Raw genomic sequence first — 14,819 nt, 5'->3', positions numbered from 1 at the left:
TTATTAAAAATATTGAAGCATTCTGTCAGTGTTAACCATTTGTCTAGCTGTGTGAATCACACTTTTTACTTCCACTTTGTGCCAGTCATCTAACAACCATAAGGTCATAAACACTTATTTCAGGCACATTCTTATCAGTAAGATGAGCGGAGCTATAATGGGTGTTTACAATGTTAGAGATCAGGAGCTGTGAGATTAGCTGGCTGTTGGGAGCAGAGAGAAAATGTAGAGATTCCTCTATAAGAGCATCTCAGACCTGTACAGGAAAAAAAAAAGTAAAAAGCTCCATATTTTTAAAAAGGCCAAGAAAATTATTTTTAGGTCAGTACAATGTGACAATTAAAATTGCCTCAAAAGGTAGCCTTTAACCCCTTCAAAGATTCAGTTTTATTTTTCTGTTCACAGACACATGACAAGTTGCACATTCTAATGGCTTCATTTGATGTTGTATACAAATGTAAAAATTCTATAAGTTTTATGGATTTTGTATTTACAGCATTCCCATGTGGTAAAAACAGACCTGGTACCTCCATTCTCTAGGTTAGTATGATCAGTGAAACCACATTTATATAGTGTCTCTTCTGATTTAATACTATTTTATATTAAAAGGTTTTTGTATCACTATATTCTAGCCCCATAACTTATTTACAGAGCTGTATGAGGGTGGGGAAATCAGTTTGTATATAGATAATACTTTGTCATGCCTCAATCTGAATAGTGATTATCCAAACAGGGAATTGGCCATTTTGATTTCTGTTACCGTTACCATCACCACCCCTCGCTGCCTTTCCTTATAAAAAGTTTAGCAATATGCAAATGACCTTACTTTGTGCCAAAGGGGCTGTCCCTCATTCAGTTGTATGCCCCAACTACCGCCCAGTTCATTACTATACACTGGGTGGCTTTTTTCCTCCAGACCCGGTGAAATACTGCACATGCCCAGTACTATCTTCCTGGCATCAGCCTCATCTTGCTGCTCCGTGCCTGCACCGGATAAGGTCCCCGGCACCCTCCAGACGGCAGTTGGGACACACAACTGAAGAGGACAGCCCCTTGGGCACAAAGTAAGGTAATTTGCATATTGCTAAAAACACTTTTTATAAGGAAAGGCAGCGAGGAGTGATCATGGTATAGTTTAATTAAGCATAATAAGACCAATAGCAGAATATATGTCACTTTATATGCTCTAACGGCCTGTCAGTGTCCCTTTAAGTCACCTTTAGGGTCTTGACATTGCATTAGTTGAACTGCCATTGCAGTCTGTGGGAGATTCACCATGTTCCTATGGAGCCCTGCCAGTTAGGGGAAACAGCTTGCTGTGTTACATTGTTTTTGTAGCTCCATGCCCTGCATACAGTGAGCACAGATGTGGTCTTGTTTCCCAGCCAGGGCTCAGGACAGTTATCTTGTCTTAGCAACTGTAAGAAAAGACAACCCCTTTAAGTACCAATTATGAGAACACACAAGTCTCTTCTGTTACACAATCCATGCATTATAACTACTAATGCCAGCAACACATTGCACTTTGCTAACCACAATCCACCCAGTGAGTGACCCATGTTACCACACACCTCTAGCCAACTTAATTTCTTTACCGGAGCAACCAACTTACCTTCCGTTTAACGCACATGACGCCATTATAAAAGCAAAGAGCATAGATAAGATTATGGACAATCGAGTCTCCGGTCAAGATTATTTTTTTTACATTGTTGCAAAAAAAAAAAATTGCATCTTTGCTTTTTCCCTTGGACAGGAGAGCAAGCAACTTGGCCAGGCTGACATCAGAATCTATAGGATGATATTACCATAATGGTCACATTTAAAAAAAAAAAAAAAAAAAAAAGCCTGAATATGTTGACGCCACCAAAATAGGGCGATTTTGACAGGTCAATGTGGCATTTTCTAATTGCACCAATAAATGAGGCAGAGTTTGAGAAAATATATTTTTATTATTTTTTTGTCGGCTCCACAACCCCCACAGAGGGAGGTAATATAACACTGCACATTTCCCCCCCCATAACAAAAACAAAATGAGTTTGGAAAATTAAAACAATTTTTTCAAAATGTTGCAGGCAAAACAAACTTCACTTTGTTAAACACCCCTTAGGCCTGAACCGAGGACCTCAGAAGGAACTGGGGCAAGGTCACATGGTCAAGTTTCCTGATGCAGTTTGAGGACAATACTAGAAGTAATTAAGAAAATAAAGTCATACCTGTGCTTTATACTTTCTCTCCTTTTATGATCCACTCCCGATTTTGGAGTCCAAAACTACATGCAGAAACTTTACCATGTGACCATACCCTCACAGAAATAAAAAATAGGCACATCTTAAAACTAAGATAAAAACTTTTACCCCACGGCACCTGAACCCAAATTTTTTATTTTTTCTAACTTCGCCCATTTAGTGATAGGGGCCAGCTTTGCATTGCAAGTGTTAACTATGTGCTCAGATTCCAGGAATGAGCTGAGCATGCAGCTAGGAGAATGAAGTCACCAATTGTCAGCAGCTCCAGCACTGGAAAGAGCTGCCTAAATTTGGTCAAAGGAGTGTAGCACTTTAACATCGCAGAGATGGCATGGTTTCTACAGCAAGACTTCTACATTACCATCTGGAAACACAGCAAGGTTAATTTACTCAGTGTTCCTGCATTATGCTTTTTTTTATTAATCAGAAGCTGGCAATTGTTGAAACCCATAGCTCATTATAAAGGAGCAGTGACCAGAAGTATTGCCATGTACGCAGGCCTTTAGTACTCATGCACATAACATGTGCAGCCTGGGAAACAACCTGTGTGTTTGCCACATCTGACCTCACAGCATTAAGGTAATTTATGATGCAGAGAGTTCCTACCTGACTGAGGGTCTGTTGTACTGTACTCACATGAAAACAGGTTAAGTACTGACTGCATCATATTACTAATATGCAGAGAGGTGTTGCCGACACAAGCAGTGTTTCCTGGGCTAAGCTCTTACACTCACGATTTTTAGAGAACAGTGACATTAAATCAGAGGCCAGACTCAATAACAAGTCATGGTGGTGCACTCCTACACTGGCGCATACACTTACATATCTCCATGCATTAGATTGTGTAGGCAGTTTCTCTTTACGCTGTAATTGTATTTGCTATTAAAGAATCTGCCTGTGTGATTCACCAGTTAATATGTCTACACTCCACCTCAAGTTCCAGAATGCAATTACCGTAAATGGCCCTTTTATTAAGCAGGTGGAGCGAAGATGGACAGTCACTTTACAAGCAGGGTTAGTGCAGGTGTTAACAGGAACAGTCTAGTGTAAAAATAGATACCCAGAACTGCATAGTAAGGAAGACTATACATCATGTATTCACAGGGGAGGACAGCTAGGTTCACCACAGATGGAAATTTCTACAATAAATTAACAGGAATGCAGGACAAAAGTGTACAAGGAATACAATACTTAAAGGCGAACTAAAGCCAGAATCTAAAAGACACTACTTGTGTCTTTGTAACTTGCTTGTTAGTTATCACAACTGCAGACCATATTAAAAACAAGTAGATTAGAAAAAGTGCTTTGTTCTCTCAGGCTGCAGCCATGACTTCTCACCCTCCTTCCCATATTCTGCAGAATATATCTACCATGAAAAATCCCCCTCACTTTTAAATAGTGGTACCGCTAGGCAGATTTGACTCAGGTTCCTGGGAAAGCTAGGTTAGTGAGAAAATGGCTGTTCTGACAAAAACCTCCCCCACCTGTCAGAAGGCTCAGCTCTTCCTATTACACACTTCAGTAAGGCTTATTATGGAGCATCAATGGACACTATAGTGAGGGGTATAAAAAGGAGATCACTGCAACTCAGCATTTGCAGGGTTTCTCAACTCTGGTCCTCGGGTCCCACCTACCAGTCAGGATTTGAGAATCTCAAAATTAATACCTGTGGTAAAGCTCTGATGCATGGACATTAATTATCACACCTGCTACTAAGCAAATCCTGAACACATGACTGATAGGTGGGTTCCAGAGACCATAGTTGAGAAACTGATTTATAGGAGGTTATGGTCTACAAGAGGACACTACAAGGAGTTAGACTAAGAAAGGAACTAAAAATAAAGTGAAATAAAAATGTCACGTGGAACTTCCAGTTCCACGTGACATTACACATTCACCTAGCCAAAGATGGAGCAAGATTTCTCCCAGACTACTGACAATTTGGGGCACACTTAGTAGACATAGCATTGTGTGCACTGGATCAAATCCATTCATTTTTAGGGTTTTAGTTCCCCTTTAAGACTAACCAGTGTGCAGGCACAGATCAACAGCATACAACAGTGACAAGCAGTGGGAGAGATTTCAATCCTAGCAGACATTGTACAAAACACTTGTAAATGTGAGGATGAGAAAATTTGGCACACAAGTCAAAATCCCTGTAGGAATGCAAAACATGATTAATTTCTTTGTAATGTGTAAGATATGATAGACGCAATTGGCTGCACAGCTCCGTTCTTCAGACATTTACTTTCATGTGAGTTTTATGGGCATTCTCTGACTTCTCTATACACAGGTGATTACAGGCAAGATCAGAATGACATAAGCAGGGAACTGCAGTAAAGTGATCAAAAAGTAGCCTCTATTAGGCTTAAGGTGGATTGACAGCCAGAAAATCGGGAATAAACATTCCTGCAAAAGCTCGCTCTGGTCAGTCTGCCTGTCTAAAGATGCTTGTTCATCAGGTGATCTGCTGCACAAGCGAGTTCATGCTGGCACCCAAATAGTTTCTGGGTAGCAGATCAGTGTCTAAAACAGCAATTTGCTGCCCAGAAACAATGTAGCATATGAGGATGAGCGATTGCAGTAGCAACCACTCATTCTCATACTGTAGAGGCGATTGCTGCAAGTAAATACAGCGCTTCACCTCTACTGAAAAAACAGTGACTGTTGGGAAGGAAGCATTCTTTCCCAACAATGTGCTGTTCATCAGCCCATCTAAATTCACTTTTAGTAGCCAGTGAGAACTGCAGGATGTGTTTAGATCTAGTGCAAGAAAAAAATAAAAAATCTAATTCTTTTCAACATAAAAACATTTAACCATTAGGTCAGTCATTTTCTCATGACATCTCGTTTAAGTCTGCTGCAAAATAACTAGTGTTCCTGGTTAAAGGAGTACAGCTTTGGCAGCCTTTCTAGCCCTCTCCCACCAACCTTGCTGGACCTGGGCAGAGAAGCATACATACCCATTGCTAGGTTCTGGCTCCTTCTGTCAACCACTGGTCTTAGCACTCAACCCTCCAACTCCATCAGTTGTCAAGTGGGGACTTAAGTGTACTGCTGCACTGTGTCCCCCCCCCCCCCCATGTGGCAGCTCAGCCCATCCATTCTGAAAGTTGACAAATGGAGACTGAAGAGCTGAGAACAGGAAACTGAAACCAAGCGGTAAGGAGTAAGTATGCTTCCCTCTCCAGGTCCAGTGAGGTAGGTGGGGGGGAAAGGCAGCCAAAAAAAAATGTGCCAATGTTAGACAAATCTTTTAAAAGGTGTTCGCCAGGAATTACAAAAACAACTTTATTATAAATATATTTCCAAATACCTTTCGCTAGTTATAATGGCTCGTTTGTCTGAGGAGCAATCGTTAGAAAAAACAAAATGGTCCTAATCACATGACGACAAGTTACTTCACAAAACTGAGGTAAAGAGCTGACTCATCCTCCTCTGCTTGTCAGAAGTCATCCTGAATACAGTATTCCTACAGAGATTCAGCTGATGACCATATTAGAGTTCATAAACAGATGTGGCTAATGAACAGTCTCCATTACCACAGTCTGTCCTGTCCATCCTCTGTATTTCACGTCTCCTCATGAACTATGCCTACAGAGATTCAGCTGAAGATCTTCTCATCTGTATTCAGGATCATAATCCCTGACAAGTGGGAGAGGGGGATGAGGCAGCTATTTAGCTCAGTGTTGTGAAGTAACTTGTCCTGTTGTGTTATTAGGACAGGCTTTGTGTCCACTAATAGGGCAGCAGCCATTTTGTTTCTAATGATTGTTCCCCAGACAAAAACAAAATTACAACTAATGAAAGGCATTTGGGAACTTCTAATAAAAGTAATATTTACATATTAATTTTCTTAATTCCCAGAGATCCCCTTAAAGGATAATTTAATACAGGCAGATGAGACCCTCAACCAGTTGCCAATTTGCACTCTAACTTTTACAAACAGAAGTTGTCTGAACAAGCAATCGAAACTGCTCCGTCTAGGAGTTACATTGTCAGCAGCACATCTCCGTGTAAACCAGTTAATTTTTTATGCCCACAATGATGCAATTACTGGACAATAAGTGTGTCTTAAGGTGGTGTCAGGTTTTAAAACAGACATGAATTAGCCAAACTGCTCTATAAGCCTTGCAAGAAAGTATGCACTCAATGATTCAGCCTGAAACCCACACAACACATGAAAGACAGCAGACCCACAGAACATGGTGTGAATCTAAAGAGCATTTACATGCATTATACTTACATTGATTCAGAATCTATACTGTGTTCATTTTTGAGCACACAGCCCGGCTACGAGACCAGATTTAGCTTGGTGACAGAACTGCCATAGACCACCAAGTCCACGCAGGCCATTAAAAAGGTAGCTGACCACAACTGTCTAAAGGGGCACCTAGGACTATAAAGCTCTGTAGGCATCAGGCCTTTCTTCAAAGACCACCAACTACACAGGTAAGCAAAATAGGCAACCCCCCCCCCCGATAGTGGGTCACAAAAAAAAAAAAAAAAAAAAAGTACACTACACCAGATAATTCTCATCATTGTGGTATATGGCTGACATGGCATTATATTGTTATACAGCCATATACATAGGTATATGCAAGCAAGCAGTGAACAGCACCAGACAAATGTTCTCATCCACATCACATCTTAAACCTTTATACTAAAATTACACAGGCATGCACCAGAAGAATAAACTAGGAAAGCCCTCTGTATACAGCCTGTTCTCGGGAGTATGTTCCCTGCTGCATTACACAAGTTAGCGGTCATTTAGCTGTAGCTATACACAAGATATTGGAGTTCAGGTGTCAGTGGGACCATCTCCTGCAGTCAAATGCTACGAGGACAGAGGCGGCAGATTACTACACACCAAGTTATAAGCTGACACACCCTGGACAATGGTTTGCTCGCCTACTATTTACAGCAGCACCACCCAGTGTCTAGCCACCTTCCATCAAGTAGTCTCTACGTAAAGTTGCTCTTAGCATTCCAAGCCGTAAAATTAAATAGGGCAATGCATTTTCTGCACGGTGTGAATATTGGCATCCTCTCTTTGGGTCCCTGAAATAAAATATTTCAAGACACCTGGCATGTTCTCCAAGAGACTAGTAAAAGTATGGAGAGTCTTAGCTGCTGTATTACCACTTAATACCTTAAACCAGGGATGCTCAACCTGCAGCCCTCCAGCTGTTGTGAAACTACAACTCTCATCATGCCCAGATGTAGGCTGATAGCTCTAGCCTGTCCAGGTATACTGGGAGTTGTAGTTTTGAAACGTCTGGAGGACTGCAGGTTGGGCATCCCTGCCTAACAAAAATCAAGGACTTGCAGTTATGGGCCAGATACTACAATCCCTCACCCCAAAAAAATAAAATGTTGGGATTAAGGGCCAAATCTGGCGATTCTGAAGAAACTGCTATAGCAATTGACAGTACTGAACATTACTATTCCATTCTTCAGCATTTCTGTTCTCGTGCAGCTTCACATTTTGGTGTAATGGTAGGTTTGCTTGTCAAATTTTTTAAACCAGTTTCTTCCTCACTTTAGACATCTTATACACAAGTCTAATCAGTTTGTCTCCACACCCTTACCACCCATTAACTCGTTTCAGTTCTTACAATCTACAGTCTTTGGCAGACACAGCCTATAGCCTTAAGCGAAACATCGGGCAGGATTTTAACTATTCAATCATGTTGACTTTATATATTAAATGCCAAAATAAAAATGTTATTGCAAAGGCTTATTCACACCGCCTTGTGTTCCTATCTGTATGTCATAAGACTGTCATAAAAGGGACAACACCCTTTGGGACCCTGTCCAATTTCTGACAAATATGGTAGTGTAAACAAGCCCTTAATTTGGGAGGTATATCTTATAGCACCAGGCTGTAAATCCAGTAGATTTGCTATATGGGTGCAGAGAACAAAAATTTTATTTGTGTGATTAAAGAACTAAAAAGGCACATTATACTACAGAAAGATAAAAAGGTGTGCTGGAGGGATCTTCAGTAAGAGTGTTGTGTAATACTGAAAGCAAAAGAAATGGTCTCTAATCTAGGAGTTGAACCAGTCAAGCTTTACAGGCACTTAAGAGTTCTAACTCCTACACTTTGGTCCAAACACCCAGTATTTACACAGGTTCTAAAGCTTGCATCAGTATGAAGTTAGGAGGAAAAAGAGGCAAACTTTTAATACTAATGGTTGTCCTTCTATATAAAAGTGTCAGCTGAAAGGCTGAGAGTGCGGACCATCCTAGTCCTTTTGTTATCACATGGTAAGATCAAAGACAACCAGTCACTTCTTGATCTGTTTAGAAGGCTGAGGATGTAAGCTGGTCAGTGATCTTGGCGAAAGTCAGTTGCAGCAAGGAAGCCAAGTCTGATAGGAGTGACTGCAGGAAACAATAGGCTGGACAGGAGTAAGGTAGTAACTGCTGTAATTACCATCACTCATGAAGGTGGCTGGCTGGTAGTAGCAGGTAAAATTTGGGATGGCAGGGACAAAATTCTGTTCAGATAAGACCTGAATTGCCAAAGAAGCAATGAGTGTGAGAGTCTGCCGTCGTTCATGCCCCATTAAGCACACAGTGCTTTCATCTACTACATTGTGAAGGGTCATCAGGTAGACATAACGCTTATCCTCCATCCCCACAAAATGGTCCTGCAGATAGCACTTCAGCTTCCTCAACTGCTCACATATGTCTGGAAAGTCTATGAAATAACGTGAGCACATGTACCGCTGCATAGTTTTCATGTCCACTTCTGACTTTGGTCTAAAGCCACGCACAAGCAAGTTGCAGTATTTGAGAAGACCACCCCCCCTGATTTCTTCTGGGTTTCTTGTGGCAATTATCCGATTACGCAAGTGGTCCATTGCTTCCTCAAAGTCTCCATACATGCTCTCTCCAGTCACAGTTGGATGAAAGCACTTAGACATTGGAGTCTCTGGGCCATGATTGAAAACAAGCATTGAATCCAGCAGGATTTGGAAGGAGTCCACACTGAACTCAAACTGTCTTCTTAGAGTGTCAACAAATTTCAACTCAATGTTTTTGCCATTATTGTTTGATAATGAGATTAGGCTCCACCGGTCACTTTCAGTACAAACCTTAACCAATTTCTGAACATAAGCTTCTTTTAATGTCATGGGAGTAATCTTTTCTTTATTGACACCTGCAGGGAGAAAGTCCAATAGACAATCCAGAACCGCATGCTTTACAACCTGAAAAGCATCAGGCCCCTTCAAATCTACCATAAATATGAGATCCAAATCCTTGTAACCTAAGCCACTATCTTCATGAAGCACGTGACTTGCAGCAGAACCATTCAGTTTCACCTTGTTTACCAGGATACCATTCTGCTCTAGGCGATTTCGGACTACCTGCAAAAAACAAATTTACCATTAGTAAAGGGGAGGGCACAAACCTAGAATTGTTACATGTATATTTGGCTGCCAAGGCCTCCAGACTAAAACAGGTCTTATGTTTTGCATGCTCAGCAGAGCTCCATGCTGTGGCATGTTTCCTTAGGACTCATTTCTCCTCTCAGCATCTGTCAAGCTTCCAAGCTTTGATCCAGCAGGTGTTTCTCTAGTTTAAATCTGTGATCACTCCCATTCAATTTTAAGTTGTGCAACTCCTTTACGTCAGCCATATTTAATAGCATTAATACATTATTTGTTAGGGAGTGAAGTTAAGGGACTGTCAATTATTGAACCTTACTCCCATCCACCACACTGATGTTCACTGTGGATGCACAGGTAGCTTCCCCTGGCAATGACATTCAATCACTAGGATAGATGCCTTAGGATGCTCCAGTCAGACATTGATGATCAGCTCACCCCCTAGGTGGATAAAGTGTTTAAAAGGAGTTGGTCACTATCCATGAGCAGCTGCACATGTGCTGGGAACCATACATTCAGCTAGTAACAGGCATAAAGCCATCAGACATAGGTGCCAATGGTATAATGCCCACTACTAGCTGCATGCATGTGCTGTTTCTCTGCACATGACCAGCTTCTAGTAGCCAGCCCCTTTAATGCTTTAGCCATGTTCCCATCAATTCCTGCAGTGGAGAAACATTTTTTTTTTTTTTTTTTAGATATCTATATATTTTTTCATCTTGGCAAAAGAATTAAGTTATTTTACTATGCAGTGAACGACCAATCTGCTCCATATCAAATGTACAGTTGAGGCTAGAATTCCCAAAGAAAAAAGGTGTTAAAGGGGTTGTCTGGGCTTTCCTCAGTATAGGTCATCAACATCAGATCAGCAGGGGTCAGACACCTTGCACCCCTGCCAATCAGCTCTATGAGGAGACAGTGTGTGCAGTGCACACATGCAGTCTCCCTTCTCTTTCTGTCTGCTGCTGTCTATGGCAAAGACCATAGACAGCAGCGGACAGGGAGAGAAGCGAGACTGCACTTGCTTGCGCAGTCTCTTCATACAGCTGGTTGGTGGGGGTGCCAGACCCCTGCCTATCGGATATTGATGACCTATCCTGAGTAAAGGGGTTGTCTGGGTTATCAACTCCTAATCTGCTTCATCTTTGGAGACAGATGGAAGGGACTGGGCTTAACTATTTTTGTCCTACTGGAGGTCTTGCTTCAGCCATGTCTCTTTACAGCTGGTCATGGGCGACTAAGATTTTTCTCAGTTTTAAATTACAAGACAAAAGAAAGGAGATTAAGGCAGTTTGCGCATTTTTATATCAGCATCAAGCATAGATTTGCTTTTGCATCAGAGTTAAACAAAAAAAACTAAAAAGGAATCAGTACAAACTTGGACACTGGGCATACTCAGGGCTGATCAAGCCAAAGGCTCTAGTAGACCAAACCAGACTAAAAATGGTCTAGCTAGAAAATAATTCTGCTGTGCTTGAGCAAAAATTTGAGAACAAATTGTTACGGCACATTTGTTACCATCATAAAAGATCTTAACTAGGATAAAAGCACTTACATAAGCATTTCATGACTGGCTGTGCTAAATACTTGCACCTATTAGTCGAGAACTGCTCAGCCAGGAGGATCCTGTTTGTGATGATACTTGTATGAAGCACACAGGATTCCTTAGACTAGAAAGCATGCTCATTAAATGAGCATGTAGCAAGTCACACGCTGACCTGAGACTGGTTTCTGGAATGTTTTACAGTTACCAAAAAAATACATTTTCTAGTACTGGCACGATTATAGACTAAACTTAAATGCCATTTGGTGAGACAACCCCTTTGTCATTTAGAAAAAGTTATTAGTAAGTGGCTTGTATGGTCATTATTCATATTGAATCACAGTCTGCTTAAACTAATAAAATAATTAAGTGTTACCATGTTTTTATTGAACACCATATAAACATTCACAGTGCAGGTGGAAAAAGTACGTGAACCCTTGGATTTAATAACTGGTTGAAGCTCCTTTGGCAGCAATCACTTCAAACGTTTCCTGTAGTTGCAGATCAGATGTGCACAACGGTCAGGAGAAATTCTTGACCATTCCTCTTTACAGAACTGTTTCAGTTCAGTAATATTCTTGGGATGTCTGGTGGGAATAGCTTTCTTGTGGTTATCCAACAGCATCTTAATCAGGTTGAGGTCAGGACTCTGACTGGGCCACTCCAGAAGGCGTATTTCCTTACGTTTAAGCCATTCTGTTATTGATTTACTTCTATGCTTTGGGTCGTTGTCCTGTTGCAACACCCATCTTCTGTTGAGCTTCAGCTGGTGGACAGATGGCCTTAAGTTCTCCTGCAAAATGTCTCGATAAACTTGGGAATTCATTCTTCCTTTGATGGCAATCAGTCCAGGTCCTGATGCAGCAAAGCAGCCCCAATAAATGATGCCCCCACCACCATACTTCAGTTGGGATGATGTTTTGATGTTGGTGTGCCGTGCCTCTTTCTCCACACATAGTGTTGTGTGTTTTTTTTCTGGACACCATTCTTGTTTTACGTATTGTAGATGTTAGCATATTCCAGAGACTTTTGTAAGTCTTTAGCTGACACTCTAGGATTCTTCTTCACCTCATTGTGCAGTCTGCGCTGTGCTCTTGCAGTCATCTTTACAGGACGGCCACTCCTAGGGAGAGTAGCAGCAGTGCTGAATTTTCTCCATTTATAGACAATTTGTCTTACCGTGGACCGATGAACAGCAAGGCTTCTGGAGATATTTATAACCCCTTCCAGCTGTATGCAAGTCAACAACTCTTAATCATAGGTCTGAGAGCTCTTTTGTGCAAGGCATCTTTCACATCAGTAAATACCTCTTGTGAAAAGCAAACCCAGACCTGGTGTGTGTTTTTATAGGGCAGCTGTAACCAACACCCCTAATCTCATCTCATTGATTGGACTCCAGTTGGCCGACACCTCACTCCAATTAGCTTTTGGAAATGTCATTAGTCTAGGGGTTCACATACTTTTTCCACCTGAACTGTGAATGTTTACATGGCGTGTTCAATAAAAACATGGTGGCATTTAAGTCTGTTTTATTAGTTTAAGCAGACTGTTTATTGTTGTGACTTAGATGAAGATCAGATCACATTTTGTGACCAATTTGTGCAGAAATCCATATCATTCCAAAGGGTTCACATACTTTCTTGCAACTGTATACTAGTGACTTTACTGCTAGTTTCCAGTGGTTACCTGCACCCCTGCTAATCAGCAAAGGAGACTAAAGCACTTGTACAAGTGCTGCTTTCTCTTCAGTTTACACTCTAGTCAACATTGCAGTGGAGGAGCAGTGCAATTCTAGCTCCATCCCATTCACTTGAATGGGAAGCAGCAGCTGTAGTTATATTCTGTAACAATGAAGTTAATGGGATGGAGGAGCTGTAATTAAACTGCACAGCCACTGCTGTCTCTCCAATCAGCTTATCATTGGGGTGCCAGGAGTCCGCTATTGAAAGGCTAGCCCGAGTATAGGTCATCAATATTGACAGGCAACTGATTTAACACATTAAAGGGGTTCTACAAGATTTGTTTGCAGTCAAACGTTTCCTCAGTACTTACCCATTCATTGCACTAGACTGGCTGTGGGCTCTTCTGTTCATGTTTGATGGTGGTACAATGGACAAGCAGGTACTGAGGAAATAATCTGTGCCAAGTTTACAAGACTAGGCTTCAACAAAAAAAAAAAAAAAAAAAACCTTAACTTTCCCAATGTAGGCCTGCAAAGTGCTAAACTTTTCTTACTGATCTATCCTTTTCATAGATCAGCATCTGATCGGCAGGGGTCAGACACCAGGGCCCACCGCCAATCAGCTGTTTGAGAAGGCAGCCGCCTTATTGCAGTTTCTCAGACCAAAGACATCACGGCTATGTCACTGGCCTGTGTGCAGCTCAGCCCATTGAAGTGAAAGGGGTTGAGCCACGATCAGACCAGCGAAATAGTGACTAGGGATGAGCAAATAGACTTCAGCTGCTTCATCCAAAGCAGATTCACTATATTATGTGAATCGACTTCGGTTGAAGTAGCTGAAGTCAATGCGCTCATACCAAGTAGTGACATCACTGACCTGCAGGAGGCAAAAAGCACACAGCGCTATTGCAGATGCCTTCTCAAAACAGCAGATTGGTGGATGTCCCAGGTGTCAGACCCTGCAGATCTATACAAAGGATAGATCAGTAAGAAGTGTACAACCCCAAAACAAAATGGGGAAAAAAAAAAAAAAAAAGTCAGCATTAAACCAGGGATAATGCCTGGTAGGGTTGATCTTACCAAGTAAAAACATTTGTTATGTAAACCCACTGTTCCATTCGTGACTCAAATTTTAAAAAGGATATAAATAGTGTTCAGTTCACCGAAGGACAAGCCTGAGCCCCTCAGTGCACCCTAGTCATCCACTGTATGAATTGCCACTCTCCTCGATTGACATGGCACTGTAATCCCACACTAGATGTACTATGCATGTGCCAACAGTGTACACCTGCTTCTGAGACCCCAGCCATGCAGAGGACTACTGCACACCGATGATGCTTGGAAGAGGTCACCTTCCTCCCCACTGCAGTGGCCATCTTCTCCAAGCAAAACACCCCTTTTTCCTGGTGGAGGATTAACTTATCAGTACATGCAACATAGTCATCTGTGCTGCTGAGGGAAGCAAAGGACCACTTACATTTTTCTTGTTACAGACATGCCACCTGCAGGTCTGCATGCATAAGCTACTGTACCAATACAAGTTTCTGCACAGAAGGGCAGTAGAGCTGAATACACTGGAATCATAATTACATGTTCAATTCATTCTTTCAGGTGTCCTAGTTCATAAACAGCACAACGTTTAAGGCTACTTTCCCACATCCGGAGGGATCTGTCCTGCCGCTCTGTCCCCATTGATTATAAGATTATAATCGATGGGGACGGAGCGGCAGTCCGGAGGCACACTGTTCACACGCCAGAGATCCGTAACGCTAGTGTGAAAGTAGCCCAAGCCATTTTGGCCAATATTGACCTTTGTTATAGGCTGTTCTTCTAGGGGAGCATATTAAGATGACATTTGTTTTAAATTCTTAGAACAATTTCTAGAATCAGCAACTGAGCCAAGTAGGCAGAAAGCCAAATGCTGGTGCCAAAGGGGTGTAACCATTGAC

General features: G+C 41.7%; 1 protein-coding gene across 2 annotated transcripts in view; it reads right to left on the bottom strand.

Moving 5' to 3' along the window:
* Positions 1-1,929: 1,929 nt before the first annotated feature.
* The window catches only part of TENT5B (terminal nucleotidyltransferase 5B), a 30,262-nt gene continuing 17,372 nt past the window's right edge, over positions 1,930-14,819 (bottom strand). Inside the window, exons 2-3 of one of the 2 annotated variants that reach the window (XR_006388392.1) lie at positions 7,572-9,625; positions 1,930-7,419 (exon numbers count right to left, since the gene is read on the bottom strand). Coding sequence is in view for 1 of the 2 variants with exons in the window: in XM_044288050.1 (XP_044143985.1) it covers positions 8,600-9,625 (1,026 nt within the window). In the remaining variant the exon portion in view is untranslated. Of the gene's footprint in view, positions 9,626-14,819 lie in introns of both variants that reach the window. The other variant, XM_044288050.1, reaches the window with a different exon arrangement.

Source organism: Bufo gargarizans, chromosome 3, assembly GCF_014858855.1.
Source record: "Bufo gargarizans isolate SCDJY-AF-19 chromosome 3, ASM1485885v1, whole genome shotgun sequence".
Classification (NCBI taxonomy): Eukaryota; Metazoa; Chordata; class Amphibia; order Anura; family Bufonidae; genus Bufo; species Bufo gargarizans.
This window is presented reverse-complemented; position numbering and strand designations above follow the sequence as displayed.